This window comes from Canis lupus, chromosome 8 (genome assembly GCF_048164855.1).
Source record: "Canis lupus baileyi chromosome 8, mCanLup2.hap1, whole genome shotgun sequence".
NCBI lineage: Eukaryota > Metazoa > Chordata > Mammalia > Carnivora > Canidae > Canis > Canis lupus.
In genome coordinates, this window is record NC_132845.1 from 68814998 (window position 1) to 68828486 (window position 13489).

The following is a 13489-nucleotide window of genomic DNA, read 5'->3' on the forward strand; positions in this document are numbered from 1 at the left end:
GCCCTTCAGTGCATGGGAGGACCATGAAGTCACAGACTGCTCTCCCCAGCTCCCCCTCCTCCCCACCTCTCCCGCATCTGTAGCACTCTGGCTCCTATCCCTGCTGTCTCCCAAAGAGCTTCTGGTGGGAAATGATGACCCTTGTGCCATCAGGAAGGGTTCCTCGGGTTCACTCATAATTCTCCCAGCCATGAACTTTGACATTATGAAACTCTCGCTGGTACAGGAGCACCCACTGCACCCCAAGCCGCCTCCTAGCCTGGCCACTGAGATTCGCTTCTTTTCTTTTCACCTTCTTTCCCTTTTGGGTGGAAGGGGGCTCCCTCACCTTCATGTCCTCCCCTGAAAGGTGGGGGGAGCACTTGTTCTTGTGCAGGCTAGATCACTCCTCAGCTACCCTTCTCTCTCCGCCAGGTATGGGAGTGTGCCGTACCTCAAACTACTCCCAGTACGTGACATTCGATGGCACTCACCATAACTTCAGGGGCACCTGCACTTATGTCCTGGTGAAAGTGTGCCACTCCACCATGGACCTGCCTTTCTTCAAGATCAGTGGCAAGCACAGGAAGCAGAAAGGCCAGTCTGATGCTTCCTACCTCTACCAGGTCAATGTTGACATCTTCAACACTCAGGTCACCTTGAAAAGTGACACGCGTGTGCTGGTGAGCCGGGTGATGTAGGTGGGAAGGGAGGACACCAGCCCCCCTCTGGGGAGGGTGCTCCATTCCTTCTTCCCATTCACCTGCCCTGCCCTCCTCTGTAGATCAACGGCACACAGGTTACCCTTCCCTCGACCACCCAGATACAGGGGGTCCGAATCACTACCAGTGGCATCTACACCTTGCTCAATGTTAACATCGGGCTGCAGGTCAAGTTTGACGGCAATGGTTTCTTAGAGGTCGAGCTCCCTACAGTCTATTACCAAAAGGTGGGGGAAACCCTTGGCTCTTCTCCGGGGCAGTTCGCCTCCAGAGGGCGCTAAGCCCTCTCCAGACCCAAGTGGTCCTTCCCCAGAGAGGAGGAGGGCTGGGAGTGCACCTTTTTCTAAAGGGTGGAAAGGCTCTTCTGCCTCCCTGCCCCCCACCCACCCAGCCCCCACTGCTGAGAACCCCTTTGCCCACCCAGGTTTGCGGCATGTGTGGAAACTTCAATGGTGAGGAAGAGGATGAGCTCATGATGCCCGACGATGAACTAGCCCAGAATGACAGTGAATTTGTGGACAGTTGGCAAGATAAGGAGTCTAACCCAAAGTAATTGTCCCTCAAAGTCTCTACATTCCTGTAGGAACACGAGTCGGGACCCTAGGCTATATGGAACACCCAGGGATGGGAAGACTGGAGCATTCCTGTATGTGTGTGACTCAACAAAGGGTGGCTTCTGGGTCCCAGGAAGCTGTCTGGGGACACATGAAAAGTCTTCCCTTTTTGGCTTCAAAATGTGGGAGGGGACTGAGGCTGCAAGGACGGTGCCCAGAGCTGAGACCAGCTTCCTGGTGAAGACCAACGGGTCTTCTGAGCCACTCAGGAGTGCCAGAGGTGGGGCAGTGGCTGTGCTTCTGATGACTCTTTTCTCTACTGCAGTTGCCAACAAGATGACCAGAAGATCCAAGCAGAAAGGCAGAAGTTAGATATAAACTGCAGCACAGCTGACATAGCGAGAGCCCAAGAACAATGCCAGGTGGCCTTTGAGGCTCCAGCCTGGGCTCAATGTGCCACCCATGTGGTCCCCAGGCGCTTCCTGCTCCTCTGTATCCAAAAGCTCTGTCGTTTTGGACGCCTGAAGAGCGCCCTCTGTGGGTCTTTGGAAACCTTCGGAGCCGCCTGCAAGGCCAAGGGGCTCAAGACCCCAATCTGGAGAAACAGCAGCTTCTGCCGTGAGTGTCCCCTATGTCACCCCAGACCGCTCCCACACCTCGGTTCTGTCTGTGTGTCCCTTCAAGCTTCCTGTCTTCCTTTCCCCATTGTTTCCAACCTCTGCATGACTTCATTATTCTGACTTGGCTCCTTCGGAATACTCGCTCAGTCAATGCCCATACCACCCCCTATCACCCACTGGGACAGCACAGGCTGCTTCTCCCCTGTTTCTCCACCGTGCTGTTTTTCCAAAGGAGATATGATTGTGTCACTCCCCTGCATGGCTCTCATGGGCAAGGTTAAGTCCAAGCTCCTTTCTGAGACATCTGAGACCCTGCCACCAGCTGGCCTGGCCTGGCCTCCCTTGCCTCTTTGCCTGTGTGCCTGCACATCACCACCAAACCACCCATTCCTCACACCCCTTGGTCTGGCTTTTCCACACCCCTTCCTGCTTCTATCCACACTGTTTCCTGCACCTGGAAAACTCTTTCTTCTCTCTCCTGGAAGACTCCAAGGCATCCTTCCGTAGCTCTTAAATTTTTTTTTTTCAAATTATAATTCACATACAATGATATTCACCACTTTACAAGTATACAATTCACTGTTTTGTAGGATTTTTACCAAGTTCTGCAACCATCACATTATATAATTCCAGAACCTTTTAAACTTTAAGACAGTGATTAAAGTGTGTTTTAGTATGTGATGCATTCACATGGTTCAGGAACTTTTTAAGTATTAAAAGATTGCCAGTGAAAGGCACCTGGCTGCCTCAGTCAGAAGAGCATGCAGCTCCTAATGTCGGGGTCATGAGATTGAGCCGCATGTTGAGAGTGGAAATCACTAAAAAAAAAATTTTTTTTAATAATAAACAGATTGCTAGTGAAAAATCTGCCTCTCATCCTGACTCCCTGGGTCCAGGTTCCAGCCTGCCCTTATTACCAGCTAAATATTTGTCCAAAGATATTTTACTTATCCCCATAAAAACAAATACAAATAGATTTTTCTTTTTTTCTTTGCAAACAGCATTTGAGACATGGTGGCTTGCACATTGTGTTTCTCACTTGATAATCTAGTTTGGAGATCCTTTCAGGTCAGATTTGTTAAGGAGATTCTCATTCTCCTTTGCAGCTCTGTGATATCCCATTATTACATTATAATTCATTTGTCACAATATTTTTAAAGATTTTATTTTTAAAATTAGTTTAAAATAGGTTCCACACCCAGCACAGAGCCCAACTCAAGGCTTGAACTCACGACCTGATCAAGACCTGAGCTGAGGGATCCCTGGGTGGCGCAGCGGTTTGGCGCCTGCCTTTGGCCCAGGGCGCGATCCTGGAGACCCGGGATCGAGTCCCACGTCGGGCTCCCTGCATGGAGCCTGCTTCTCCCTCTGCCTATGTCTCTGCCTCTCTCTCTCTCTCTGTGTGACTATCATGAATAAATAAATAGAATCTTTAAAAAAAAAAAAAAAAAAAAAAAAAAAAAAGACCTGAGCTGAGATCAAGAGTTGGATGCTCAACCAAATGAGCCACTCAGGTGTCCCTTAAAGATTTTATTTTATTTTTTAAAAAGATTTTATTTACTTATTCATGAGTGACACAGAGAGAAAAGGAGAGGTAGAGACACAGGCAGAAGGAAAAGCAGGCTCCATGCAGGGTGCCTGACATGGGACTTGATCCTGGGTCTCCAGGATCATGCTCTGGGCTGATGGAGGCGCTAAACCGCTGCGCCACCCAGGCTGACCAAAGATTTTATTTTTAAGTTATCTCTGCATACAATGTGGAGCTCAAACTTAGAACCCTGAGATCAGGGATCCCTGGGTGGCACAGCAGTTTAGCGCCTGCCTTTGGCCCAGGGCACGATCCTGCAGACCTGGAATCGAATCCCACGTCGGGCTCCCGGTGCATGGAGCCTGCTTCTCCCTCTGCCTATGTCTCTGCCTCTCTCTCTCTCTCTCTCTCTCTCTGTGACTATCATAAATAAATAAAAATTAAAAAAAAAAAGAACCCTGAGATCAAGAGTCGCACACTCTATTGACTAAGCCAGCTAGGCACCTCTCATTTGTTGTAATTTATCTAACTAGTATCCTGTTGGTGGACTTTGTAGTTGTTTCCAATTGTTATTGCCAACAGTGCTGCAGTGGATCCTCTTAATGCAGTTATGATTTTGTATGCGTGCGTCTGCCCATAGGATAAATTCCTAGGTGTGTGATGCTGGATGAGGACCATGTGCATTCGCTCTTCTGAGAGATGTTGCCAACTGGCTTTCCACAGGGGGGTGAAGAATTTATATTCCCACCAGTAATACGAGAGTGCCTCATTCCCCATAGCCTCGCCCAGAGCACTGCCACACTTTTGGCTTTCCGCCAATCAGGATATGTGAAAAATACAAAGAGTCTTAATTTGCATTTTTCCTGTTATGAATGAGGTTATGCATTCTTTCATCTGTCTGGGAGTTGTCTGATTTCCTTTGCTGTGAGCTATGTCTTTGTACCCCTTTACCATTTTTTCCACCAGCTCATTAGTCTTTATCAAACTATCCTATGGAGGTCCTTTCTCTATTGCAGAGAGTAGCCTTTTATTCATTTAGTTATTTTAATTAATTAATTAATTTTAAGCAGGCTTTATGCCCAGCATGGAGCCCAACATGGGTCTTGAATTCATGACCGTGAGATCAGGACCTGAACTGAGATCAAGAGACAGATGCTTAACCGACTGAGCCACTGCCCCAAGAGTAGCCCCCTGTTAGTGTTATGAGCTACACACATTTTTCCAGTTCTTATTTTTTCATCTCTGACTTTTTTGTCATGCAAATAAAAGATATACACACACACACACACACATACACACACACAAATGTGGGATAGTGTATATTAGTCTTTGTTCTGTGGCTTCTGCATTTTGAGCCATGGTGACAAATACTTGACTCCGAACTTAAAAACCAATTTGCTCGTTTTTAGCTCCAGCATTGTTATGGTTGTTGGTTGGCTGGTTGGTTGGTTGGTTGATTGGTTGGTTGGTTTCTTTCTTTCTTCCTTTCTCTTTCTTTTGGTAAGCACTACATCCAATGTGGAGCTGCTGACTGAGCCAGCCAGCCTCCCCTACCCCTTTGGCTTTGTTTTTTTTATTATTATTTAAAAAAATATTTTATTTATTTATTCATGAGAGACACAGGCAGAGGGAGAAGCAGGGTCCCTGCAGGGAGCCCAACGCGGGACTTGATCCCGGGTCTCCAGGATCACACCCTGGGCTGAAGGCGGCGCTAAACCGCTGAGCCACCAGGGCTGCCCTGGCTTTGTTTTTTAGTAAATTTTTAAAAAAGATTCAATTGATTTATTCATGAGAGACACAGGGAGAGAAGCAGAGACATAGGCACAGAAAGAAGCAGGCTCCATGCAGGCAGCCCAATGTGAGCCTCAATCCTGAGACTCCAGGATCACGCCCTGAGCCCAAGGCAGGTGCTCAACCACTGAGCCACTCAGGTGTCCCATGGCTTCTTTTTTTCTTTTTCTTTTTTTTAAATTTTTTTTAATTTTTATTTATTTATGATAGTCACACACACACAGAGAGAGAGAGAGGCAGAGACACAGGCAGAGGGAGAAGCAGCCCCCATGCACCGGGAGCCCGACGTGGGATTCGATCCCGGGTCTCCAGGATCGCGCCCTGGGCCAAAGGCAGGCGCCAAACCCCTGCGCCAACCAGGGATCCCTCATGGCTTCTTTTTTTATATTTAAATGTTTAAATCTCCACAGAGATTTTTATCCCGGTGCACAGTATAAGATATGGATCCCGTGGGTTTTTTGTTTGTTTTTGTTTTATTTTTTATTTATTTTTAGTTTTTTTTTTTTTAATTTACAGGGGGATGGTTCTGTTGTTTTGTTTTTTTAAGATTTTATTTATTTATTCATGAGAGACACAGGGAGAGAAGCAGAGACATAGGCACAGAGAGAAGCAGGCTCCATGCAGGGAGCCCGACGTGGGACTTGATCTCGGGACTCCAGGATCATGCCCTGGGCTGAAGGCAGACGCTCAACCACTGAGCCACCCAGGCGTCCCTGTTTGGTTTTGTTTTAAAGATTTTATTTACTTATTTTAGAGATAGAGAGTGGGGAGGAGGAGGAGAGAGGAAGAGAGAGAGGCACACTCTGCACTGAGTGCAGAGCAGGGCTCAGGCTCAGGTTTCGATCCCACGACCCTAAGATCACAACCTGAGCCAAAATCAAGAATCAGACACTTAACCAACTGAGCCTCTCAGATGCCCCAATGTTTTTATTTTTCCCCCAAATAAAATGACCAGTCTTGGTATTCTTAAATGACCAGTCTCTTTCTTCCCTCACTGACCAAGATGCCATGATTTATCCTATACTAAATTCCCATACGTATTTAGGTCCCTGTCCAGGCTTTTTCTCCCTTCCATTGCTCTGTCTTCACTCACTAGTAACCCAGTGTTGTGATCCTTGAGAGTTTCACCGGTGTTTTAATTTCTGGTAGGGATATTCACTACTCATTGCTCTTTTCTTTCTTTCTTTTTTTTAAAAGCATTTTCCTGAGTTTTCTGGTTTGTTCATATCTTCCTTTCTACTTTAATATCTTCTTGCCCTACTGAAAAAAAAAATCCTGCTGGTATGTTTCATTGGGATCGTCTGAAATGTATACTTTCATTTAGGGACAACTGACTTCTTTATGTTGCAGGCTCTTGCAACCCGTGAACATTTCCATGGGATCACAAGTATTTGGCCTAAAGGGTTTTATTTAGCAACGCCTGGGTGGCTCAGTGGTTGAGTGTCTGCCTTGGGCTCAGGCAGGGTCCTGGGTCCTGGGGATGGAGTCTTGCATCAGGCACCCCGCAGCAAGCCTGCTTCTCCCTTTGTCTATGTCTCTGCCTCTCTCTGTGTCTCTCATAAATAAATAAAATCTAAAAAAAGGGGGGGAGGGGGCCTTTAACTCCTTCAGCAAAGTGCACACCTCCCTGTGCTGTGCTCCTATTACACACGCATGCCTTTCACAGGCTTACTGACCATGCACATTAAGGTCACTGCGGCTGCTAGCTAACCTCTGTCTCCCACGCTGGACTGGGGGGCGGGGTTGGGGGTGCGTTCTTACTCCTTTCTTTCCTCGAGGCATGGCACAGAGCTCATGCTCGGTAAATGTTTACCCCCCTTCTCCAGCTCTGAAATGTCCCACCCACAGCAGCTATTCCACCTGCCTTCCTACATGCTCAGATTCCTGCATGGACCAGTGCAATGGCTCCCAAGTCCCCTCCGTTTGCAAGGAGGGCTGCATTTGTCAGCCTGGCTACGTGCTCAGTGGGCAGGAGTGTGTGCCCAGGAGTCAGTGCGGCTGCACGGATGACTATGGCAGCACCTTCCCAGTGAGTGGGGACAGGAAGCAGGGGTGGGGACACCTCAAGGTTGACATATTCTCCTTCCCTGAACTCTCAGCTTGGGGCACCCATGTCTCTAGGGCAGGCCCCAGGGTATGTGGGCTGGTGACAGGGCTGGGTGCTGTCCAGCCAGGCCTGGGCTGGGGGGTGCGTAGTTTGGGTTTTGGAACTGAGGAATCCAAACAACTGGGATGGGGCGTGGTATCACAGAAGAAGTGTGGCCTTGTATTGAATCCTGTGGGTACCACTCACCAGTCAGGGGACCTGTAACCTCCATTTTGTCATCTGTAAGATGGGTACTTCCTGAACAATGTACGTAAAACAACAAATGTGATGCCACTGGGAGGGACATTTGGGACATCAGGGTACAGGGGACATGTAACTGCCTCTGGCCCGGGCCAATGCAGCCATTCAGACTGCAGACCTAGGCTGAGCAGGCCCAGTTCTGCCTGTGTCTTCTCTAGGAAGGTAAGACCTGGATTGCCGTTCACTGCACCAGAAGCTGTTCTTGCACTGAAGGAAGTGTTCACTGCCAGCAGTTCTCTTGCCCTGCTGGCTCGCATTGTGAGCCCAAACCGGGTGGCGTTGGCAGCTGTGAATTGAACAGTAAGAGGGGCCATCGGGGAGGTGGAGCAAGAGGCAGGGCTGGAAGGGGTTAAGGCTGGAGGGGTCTGGAGAGGAAGGGGCCTCATGCGGGCTCTCACCAGCTTTGCGGCCGACTCTGGGATTTGCTATCTTAAGGGCAAAAAAGAAGGAATGGGACCAGGTTTTAAATTGGGGCTAGGGAGAGACGAGGTTGAAGATCAAGTGTCCAGGGAGCCCTCAGCAAAGCGGGGGGGGGGGGGGAGTGACCGGAGACATCAGGGCCATAGAGGGATTCTGGTGGTTGTTATATCTGGGCAGCATCCCTTCTCAGTGTTGGCCCTTCTTGGCAGGGTCGGGACAATGCTCCATTTACGGGGACCCCCATTACCATACGTTTGATGGCCTTCGCTACCTCTTCCGGGGCCGCATGACCTACACTCTGATAAAGACCATAGACGGGCTCCCTGCTGAGGTGGTGCCTCTGGTCGTGGAGGGGCGCAACAAAGTGTATTCGTCCTGGAGCCCGGTCTTCCTGCACGAAATCATCGTGATTGTCTACGGCTTCACAGTCCAGCTCCAGGCTGATCTGCAGCTTGTGGTAAGAGCCAGACCAGGCCAGGAGGGTCAGGGGAGGCAGGCCGGCCCGCGGGAGGCCGGTGAAAACAGGTGAAGCCGGGACTCTGTGTTCCCCAGGAAGTTCCTGGCCAAGGTGCCTGCCTTGTTATCAAAGTCGGAAGCAGTGCTATGCTTGTGTCGTGGGCAGGGGCAGAGGAGGGCAGTGGGACTGAGCAAAAGGCTGGAGAGAGAGGAGAGAACGCATGGTGCAAGGGTGGAGGCGGGCTGAGATAGTACTGGGGCGTCCACTCTGTCCCACTGTGTTGCAAGACTATGGCTGCGAGGGAGCAGACCTCAGGGAGGCCTTTGCTGTGAGGGGTGGCAAAGACTACTAGGGTAGTCCCACAGAATGACGGCACTCAGATACCGAGCTGCGCAGAGGGGCAGAGGAGACGCAGCAGAGGGTCAGGCTGACTCTCCGTGGCTTCTGTCTTCCTTGTCCAGGTCAACAACCAGAAAATGGCCATCCCCTTCACGCCCAACAGCCACCTGCAGGTTACCATGCGGGGCCATCGCCTATATCTGACAACCGACTTCAAGATGATTGTCACCTTTCATGGAGGCAAAAACGCAGGTACCTGAGAGTGGGGATAGGAAGGAGAGGGGATATGCCTAGGACGAGGCCGGGCAAACCCCACCGTCAGCGGGCCAGCCATGGTGAGGAGACCCCTGCATGGGACTGGGACCCCAGGCTCCAGGGGAGGGGCCAGGAGGGCTGGAGAGGTGGTGAGGAGCCTCACTTCTGAACATCCCTTCCTCCTACAGTCATCACGCTGCCCAGTATGTATAAGAAGCTGGTGCTTGGCCTGTGTGGGAACTTCGATGGGAACAAAAGGAATGACTTTATGCTGCCCAATGGCACTGTCACTGACAACCTTGTCAGCTTTAGCCACAGTTGGGAGGTACAGAAGATCACGGGAGGTGATCTCGCCCGCTTCTCAAGGTGAGAGGGCTGGGGCTCTGAGCAGGGAGGCTGGGCCCTGGAGAGGGGAGCATCAGCCGGTAGCTGTCCACGCCCTCTTACCTCATCTCCTCAGCAGAGAAGGACACCTGAGGGCGAGAGCCCGGGACTTGCCTGATCTTCTTATCCTGCCATTGCATCTTGGACCGATTGTGGGGACACCAGCCTTGCTGACCCCAGGCTGTGTTCGTGCCTTTCCACTCTTCCTCCCCAGGTCTCCCCAAGTTCACGGTCCTCATGGGTCTCACCTGGCGCCCTCTTGTTCTCTGCCCCAGAGCCATTCAAGAGAAGGAAGAGAAGGAAGAGGAGGAGTTAGGCTTCCACGCATCAGAATGCAGCGTGGAGCAGCTGCGGCTCATCAATAGCACCCAGGCGTGTACGGTGCTGGTGGACCCCTATGGACCCTTTGCTGCCTGTCATCAGACTGTGGCCCCGGGGCCTTTCCAGGAGTGAGTCAAGGGCCCAGGCATGGGGACTGGCCTTTCTTTGGGTCCTGCTGCCAGTTCTGGGATCCGAGCTCTGTTTGGCTCACTTCTTTCTCTCTGTGGCTTCAGTTCCTGTGACACCCCTCCCCACACACTCACACTCACACACGCACACATGCACACACTGCCTGACGTCTTCCTGCTGGGGCTTCCAGGTCCTCTTCTGCAGGGCCGGGTCTCCTCGCCTCCCCGTCTCTGACAGCCCCTCACCTGTCCTGTTGCCCCCAGGCACTGTATGTTTGATCTGTGTGCCGCCCGGAACCCCAAAGAGCAGGAGGAACTGCGCTGCCAGGTCCTCAGCGGGTACGCCATCATCTGCCAGGAGGCGGGCGCCACCCTGGCCAGTTGGCGGGACCACACCCACTGTGGTGAGGCACTGACCTTCCCCAGCAGCTGGTCCCCCACCCTCTTGGCCATTCCTGCCATCCGATGCGCTCTGAGCTCCCACCCTTGCCCCCCGTGGGCTTCCCCTACCCCCCCCCCACTCACCCTGTCTGTGTCCTCCCAAGCCACCCTCCTTCTCTGCCCCACCCAGGAAGGCACACCCTCCACCCCCCACCCCCCATCAGTCCATCCTGCTCCTCCTAGCCAGTGCCCAGCTTTGCTCCTCCACTCCCTTAGCACACCTTAATGTCAGACAGAAAGACACCCACAGCCGGCCCACTCTTCTGGCCTTGGCTTCTATCAAGCTCTGTGTTCTGGTGGCTGACCTTGTGCCCCCATCCGGCTGCCAGCCCCACATTCCCCGAACCTGTCGGGTAGGCCCCAGCCCGGCCACCATGCTCACTATGACTTTCCCGTCAGCCTTGGCATGTCCGGCCAACACCGTCTATCAGAGCTGTATGACGCCATGCCCAGCCTCCTGTGCCAACCTGGCAGCCCCCAGGGACTGTGAGGGGCCCTGCGTGGAAGGCTGTGCCAGCCTCCCTGGCTATGTCTATAGCGGTGCCTGGAGCCTTCCCCTGGCCCACTGCGGCTGCACCAACAACGGCGTCTACTACCAGGTGGGCGCTGGGAGGGGAGGCCTGATGGGGGCAGGAGAGCTGGGCAAGGGAGGAAAAGCCAGATGGCCTCCTCCCGGCCTTTCTCCCCCTCTAGCGTGGTGACAGCTTTGTGACTGAGGACTGCTCCCAGCGCTGCACCTGTGCCAGCTCTGGTGTGCTGCTGTGTGAGCCACTGAGCTGCCGTGCTGGGGAGATATGCACCCTGGGGAACCTCACTCGAGGCTGCTTCCGAGGTGAGCCCAGACCTCCCCATTGCTTCAAGCTGCCGCCCCCGGTCTGAGTGGGGTTGGGGGTGCTGCACAGAGGATCGTCCCTCCTGGTCCTGTGCTCGAGACCCTCCCCCTTGCTGTCAGGAAGTTTACCACTCAATCCAGCTCTTGCTTCCTTTTTTGGGAAGCGCAGAGGGAGGAAAGAGCTGCTATCTGCTAGGCTCAGTGCTGGTGCCTTTTCCTGGCATTAGCTTTCTATGACCTCCCCTCTGTCTGGCTGCGGGTATCCTCCTAGAACCCTCTATAACTCCCTTCATCCTCACAGAGAGCCCGTGTCTACAGAACCCCTGTCAGAATGATGGGCGGTGCCAGGAGCAGGGAACCCACTTCACCTGTGAGTGTGAGCTTGGTTATGGGGGACACCTCTGTACAGAGTCTCGGAATGTGCCACCTCCCCGAAAACCAGGTAAGAACTTCACCCCAGGCCCTGTGTCCTCACAGCCCCTTCCCTACCACCAGCTGCTGGAGCATTACTCCATATATAGAACATTAATGTATAATAGATATCTATTATAGGTCTATAACATTTTAGTATATATGCTGCCGAAGCAAGCACTATAGGTCTATAACAGATAGATAGTATATTATTAATATAATGTAGATTATATAAAACATAATAGTATAACATGATCCCTAGAAATCAGCAGAATGAGGGCTCTCAAAGAATCTGAGTCCCTGTACCCATCCCCTACTGATGTACAGTAGCCCCTGCTAATCTGTGCAGAGTCCTTGCCAAGACCCCATCCAATCACAGACCATACTGAACTCCATGCTTTTTCCTACATGTACATACTAATGATGATGTTTTATTCACAAGTTAGGCACAATGAGAGATTAACAGCAATGACAAAATAGAACAATTATAACCATAGACTGTAACCAAAGTCACTCTATTGTGGTCTTTCTCCCAAACTATCCAATTGTATTGCACTCTCCCTTCTTCTTGTGATGATGGTGAGGTGAGGGAATGAATTGGGGTGAATGATCGAGGCCCTGTGCTGCTGCATTAGGCTACTGTTGACCTTGTGAGGCTGTGTCAGGAGGAGGACCATCTGCTTCTGCACCATGGGTTATGGTGGGTGGCTGAGCCTGTGGAAAGCCAAGCTCTCGGTGAGGGAGGACTGCTGTACTCTGGGATCCTCTCTCTGAAGCCCAGCTCTCTTCTCTAGTTTTTTTTTTTTTTCTCTCTTCTCTAGTCTTGCTTCACCCCACTCTCATTTCCCCATTTTGTGTCCCACCAAAACCTTTCCCAGTAACTTTTATTTTCTCTCCTCTTCCAAAACTAGACTTCTCTTGAGCCTCAGGGCCAGTGGTTTTCACCAGCTTTATCTCCCCTCAGAGTGGGCCAGGGTGGGGTGGGGGTGGCTTTTTCAATCTGTTCCTTTCAGGACTTCCCCCTCCTCCACCCTCCACCCCCCCCACCCCCACTGCCACCCCCTATCCAGAGATTTAGATTCAGTAAGTCTGGAGTGGGCCCAGACATCTGCATTTTTAACAAGCTCCTGAGTGACTGATGGAAATGATCCCAGGGCTGCTCTTTGAGAAGCACTGGCCAAGATGGTACCCTGGACTTGAGGGGACCAGCTCGCTGAACATCCTCCTTAACAAGGCTGATGAGAGTTGTGTGTCCAGAGACACAATAGGATCCTAGGGGTATGGTGCTGAGGCCTTGGAGCAACAGCCTTCTGGAGGAAGACCTAGTCCCACCCAGAAAATTAGGAGCTGCTGTCCTTTCTGGGTGGCCACTTAGGATCCAAAGGGGGCGTCTCCTCCCCCATGTCTTCTATCCCATGTCCCTATGTTCTGTCCCCTGCACCCCAGAAGCATCCAACTTTGCGGCCATCCTGTTGGGGATGCTTGTACCAGTGCTGGTCTTAGTGCCTGCCGTGACCAGGGCATGTGTTTCCAGGAAGAAGAGGTGAGTTCTGGGAAAGGGGATGAGCAGGGGTGGGTGAGGATGAGTCAGCAGGGGAGCGGGCACCAACCCTTCTCTGTTCCCCACAACCCCCAGGGAGAAAACGCAGAGCTAGAGCAGAGGCAGACTGGCAGACACTGGTGAGAACCATCCCCACCCCAGAACTCCAGCAGCTGGAAGCTGAGTCTGCCTCTGATACAGGTTTGCTCGCTTTCTCCTCAGATTTTGTTCTAGAACATACCCTTCAAGCCCCTCAAGTTTTGAATTGTCCTCAAAAAATGAGAGAAAATAAAATGTATTTTTTTTAATGTTATTCATTTGAGAGAGAGAGAGAGAGAAACAGTGAGAAAGAGAGAACTTGAGCAGGGGTGGGGGGCAGCAGGGGAGGAAGGCAGAGGGAGAAGTGGACCCACCCCCTGA

General features: G+C 51.6%; 1 protein-coding gene across 1 annotated transcript in view; it reads left to right on the plus strand.

Annotated features, from left to right (window-relative positions):
• ZAN (zonadhesin) overlaps positions 1–13382 on the plus strand; it is a 38927-nt gene extending 25545 nt beyond the window's left edge. The window contains exons 32-47 of the mRNA XM_072837281.1: positions 415–662; positions 764–928; positions 1126–1250; positions 1581–1873; positions 7021–7223; positions 7700–7841; positions 8171–8418; positions 8880–9009; positions 9201–9378; positions 9672–9845; positions 10110–10249; positions 10686–10885; positions 10980–11118; positions 11420–11560; positions 12976–13072; positions 13166–13382. Coding sequence (XP_072693382.1) covers positions 415–662; positions 764–928; positions 1126–1250; positions 1581–1873; positions 7021–7223; positions 7700–7841; positions 8171–8418; positions 8880–9009; positions 9201–9378; positions 9672–9845; positions 10110–10249; positions 10686–10885; positions 10980–11118; positions 11420–11560; positions 12976–13072; positions 13166–13184 — 2642 coding nt within the window. The 3' untranslated portion in view covers positions 13185–13382. The remainder of the gene's footprint in view (positions 1–414; positions 663–763; positions 929–1125; positions 1251–1580; positions 1874–7020; positions 7224–7699; positions 7842–8170; positions 8419–8879; positions 9010–9200; positions 9379–9671; positions 9846–10109; positions 10250–10685; positions 10886–10979; positions 11119–11419; positions 11561–12975; positions 13073–13165) is intronic.
• The last annotated feature ends 107 nt before the right edge of the window (positions 13383–13489 follow it).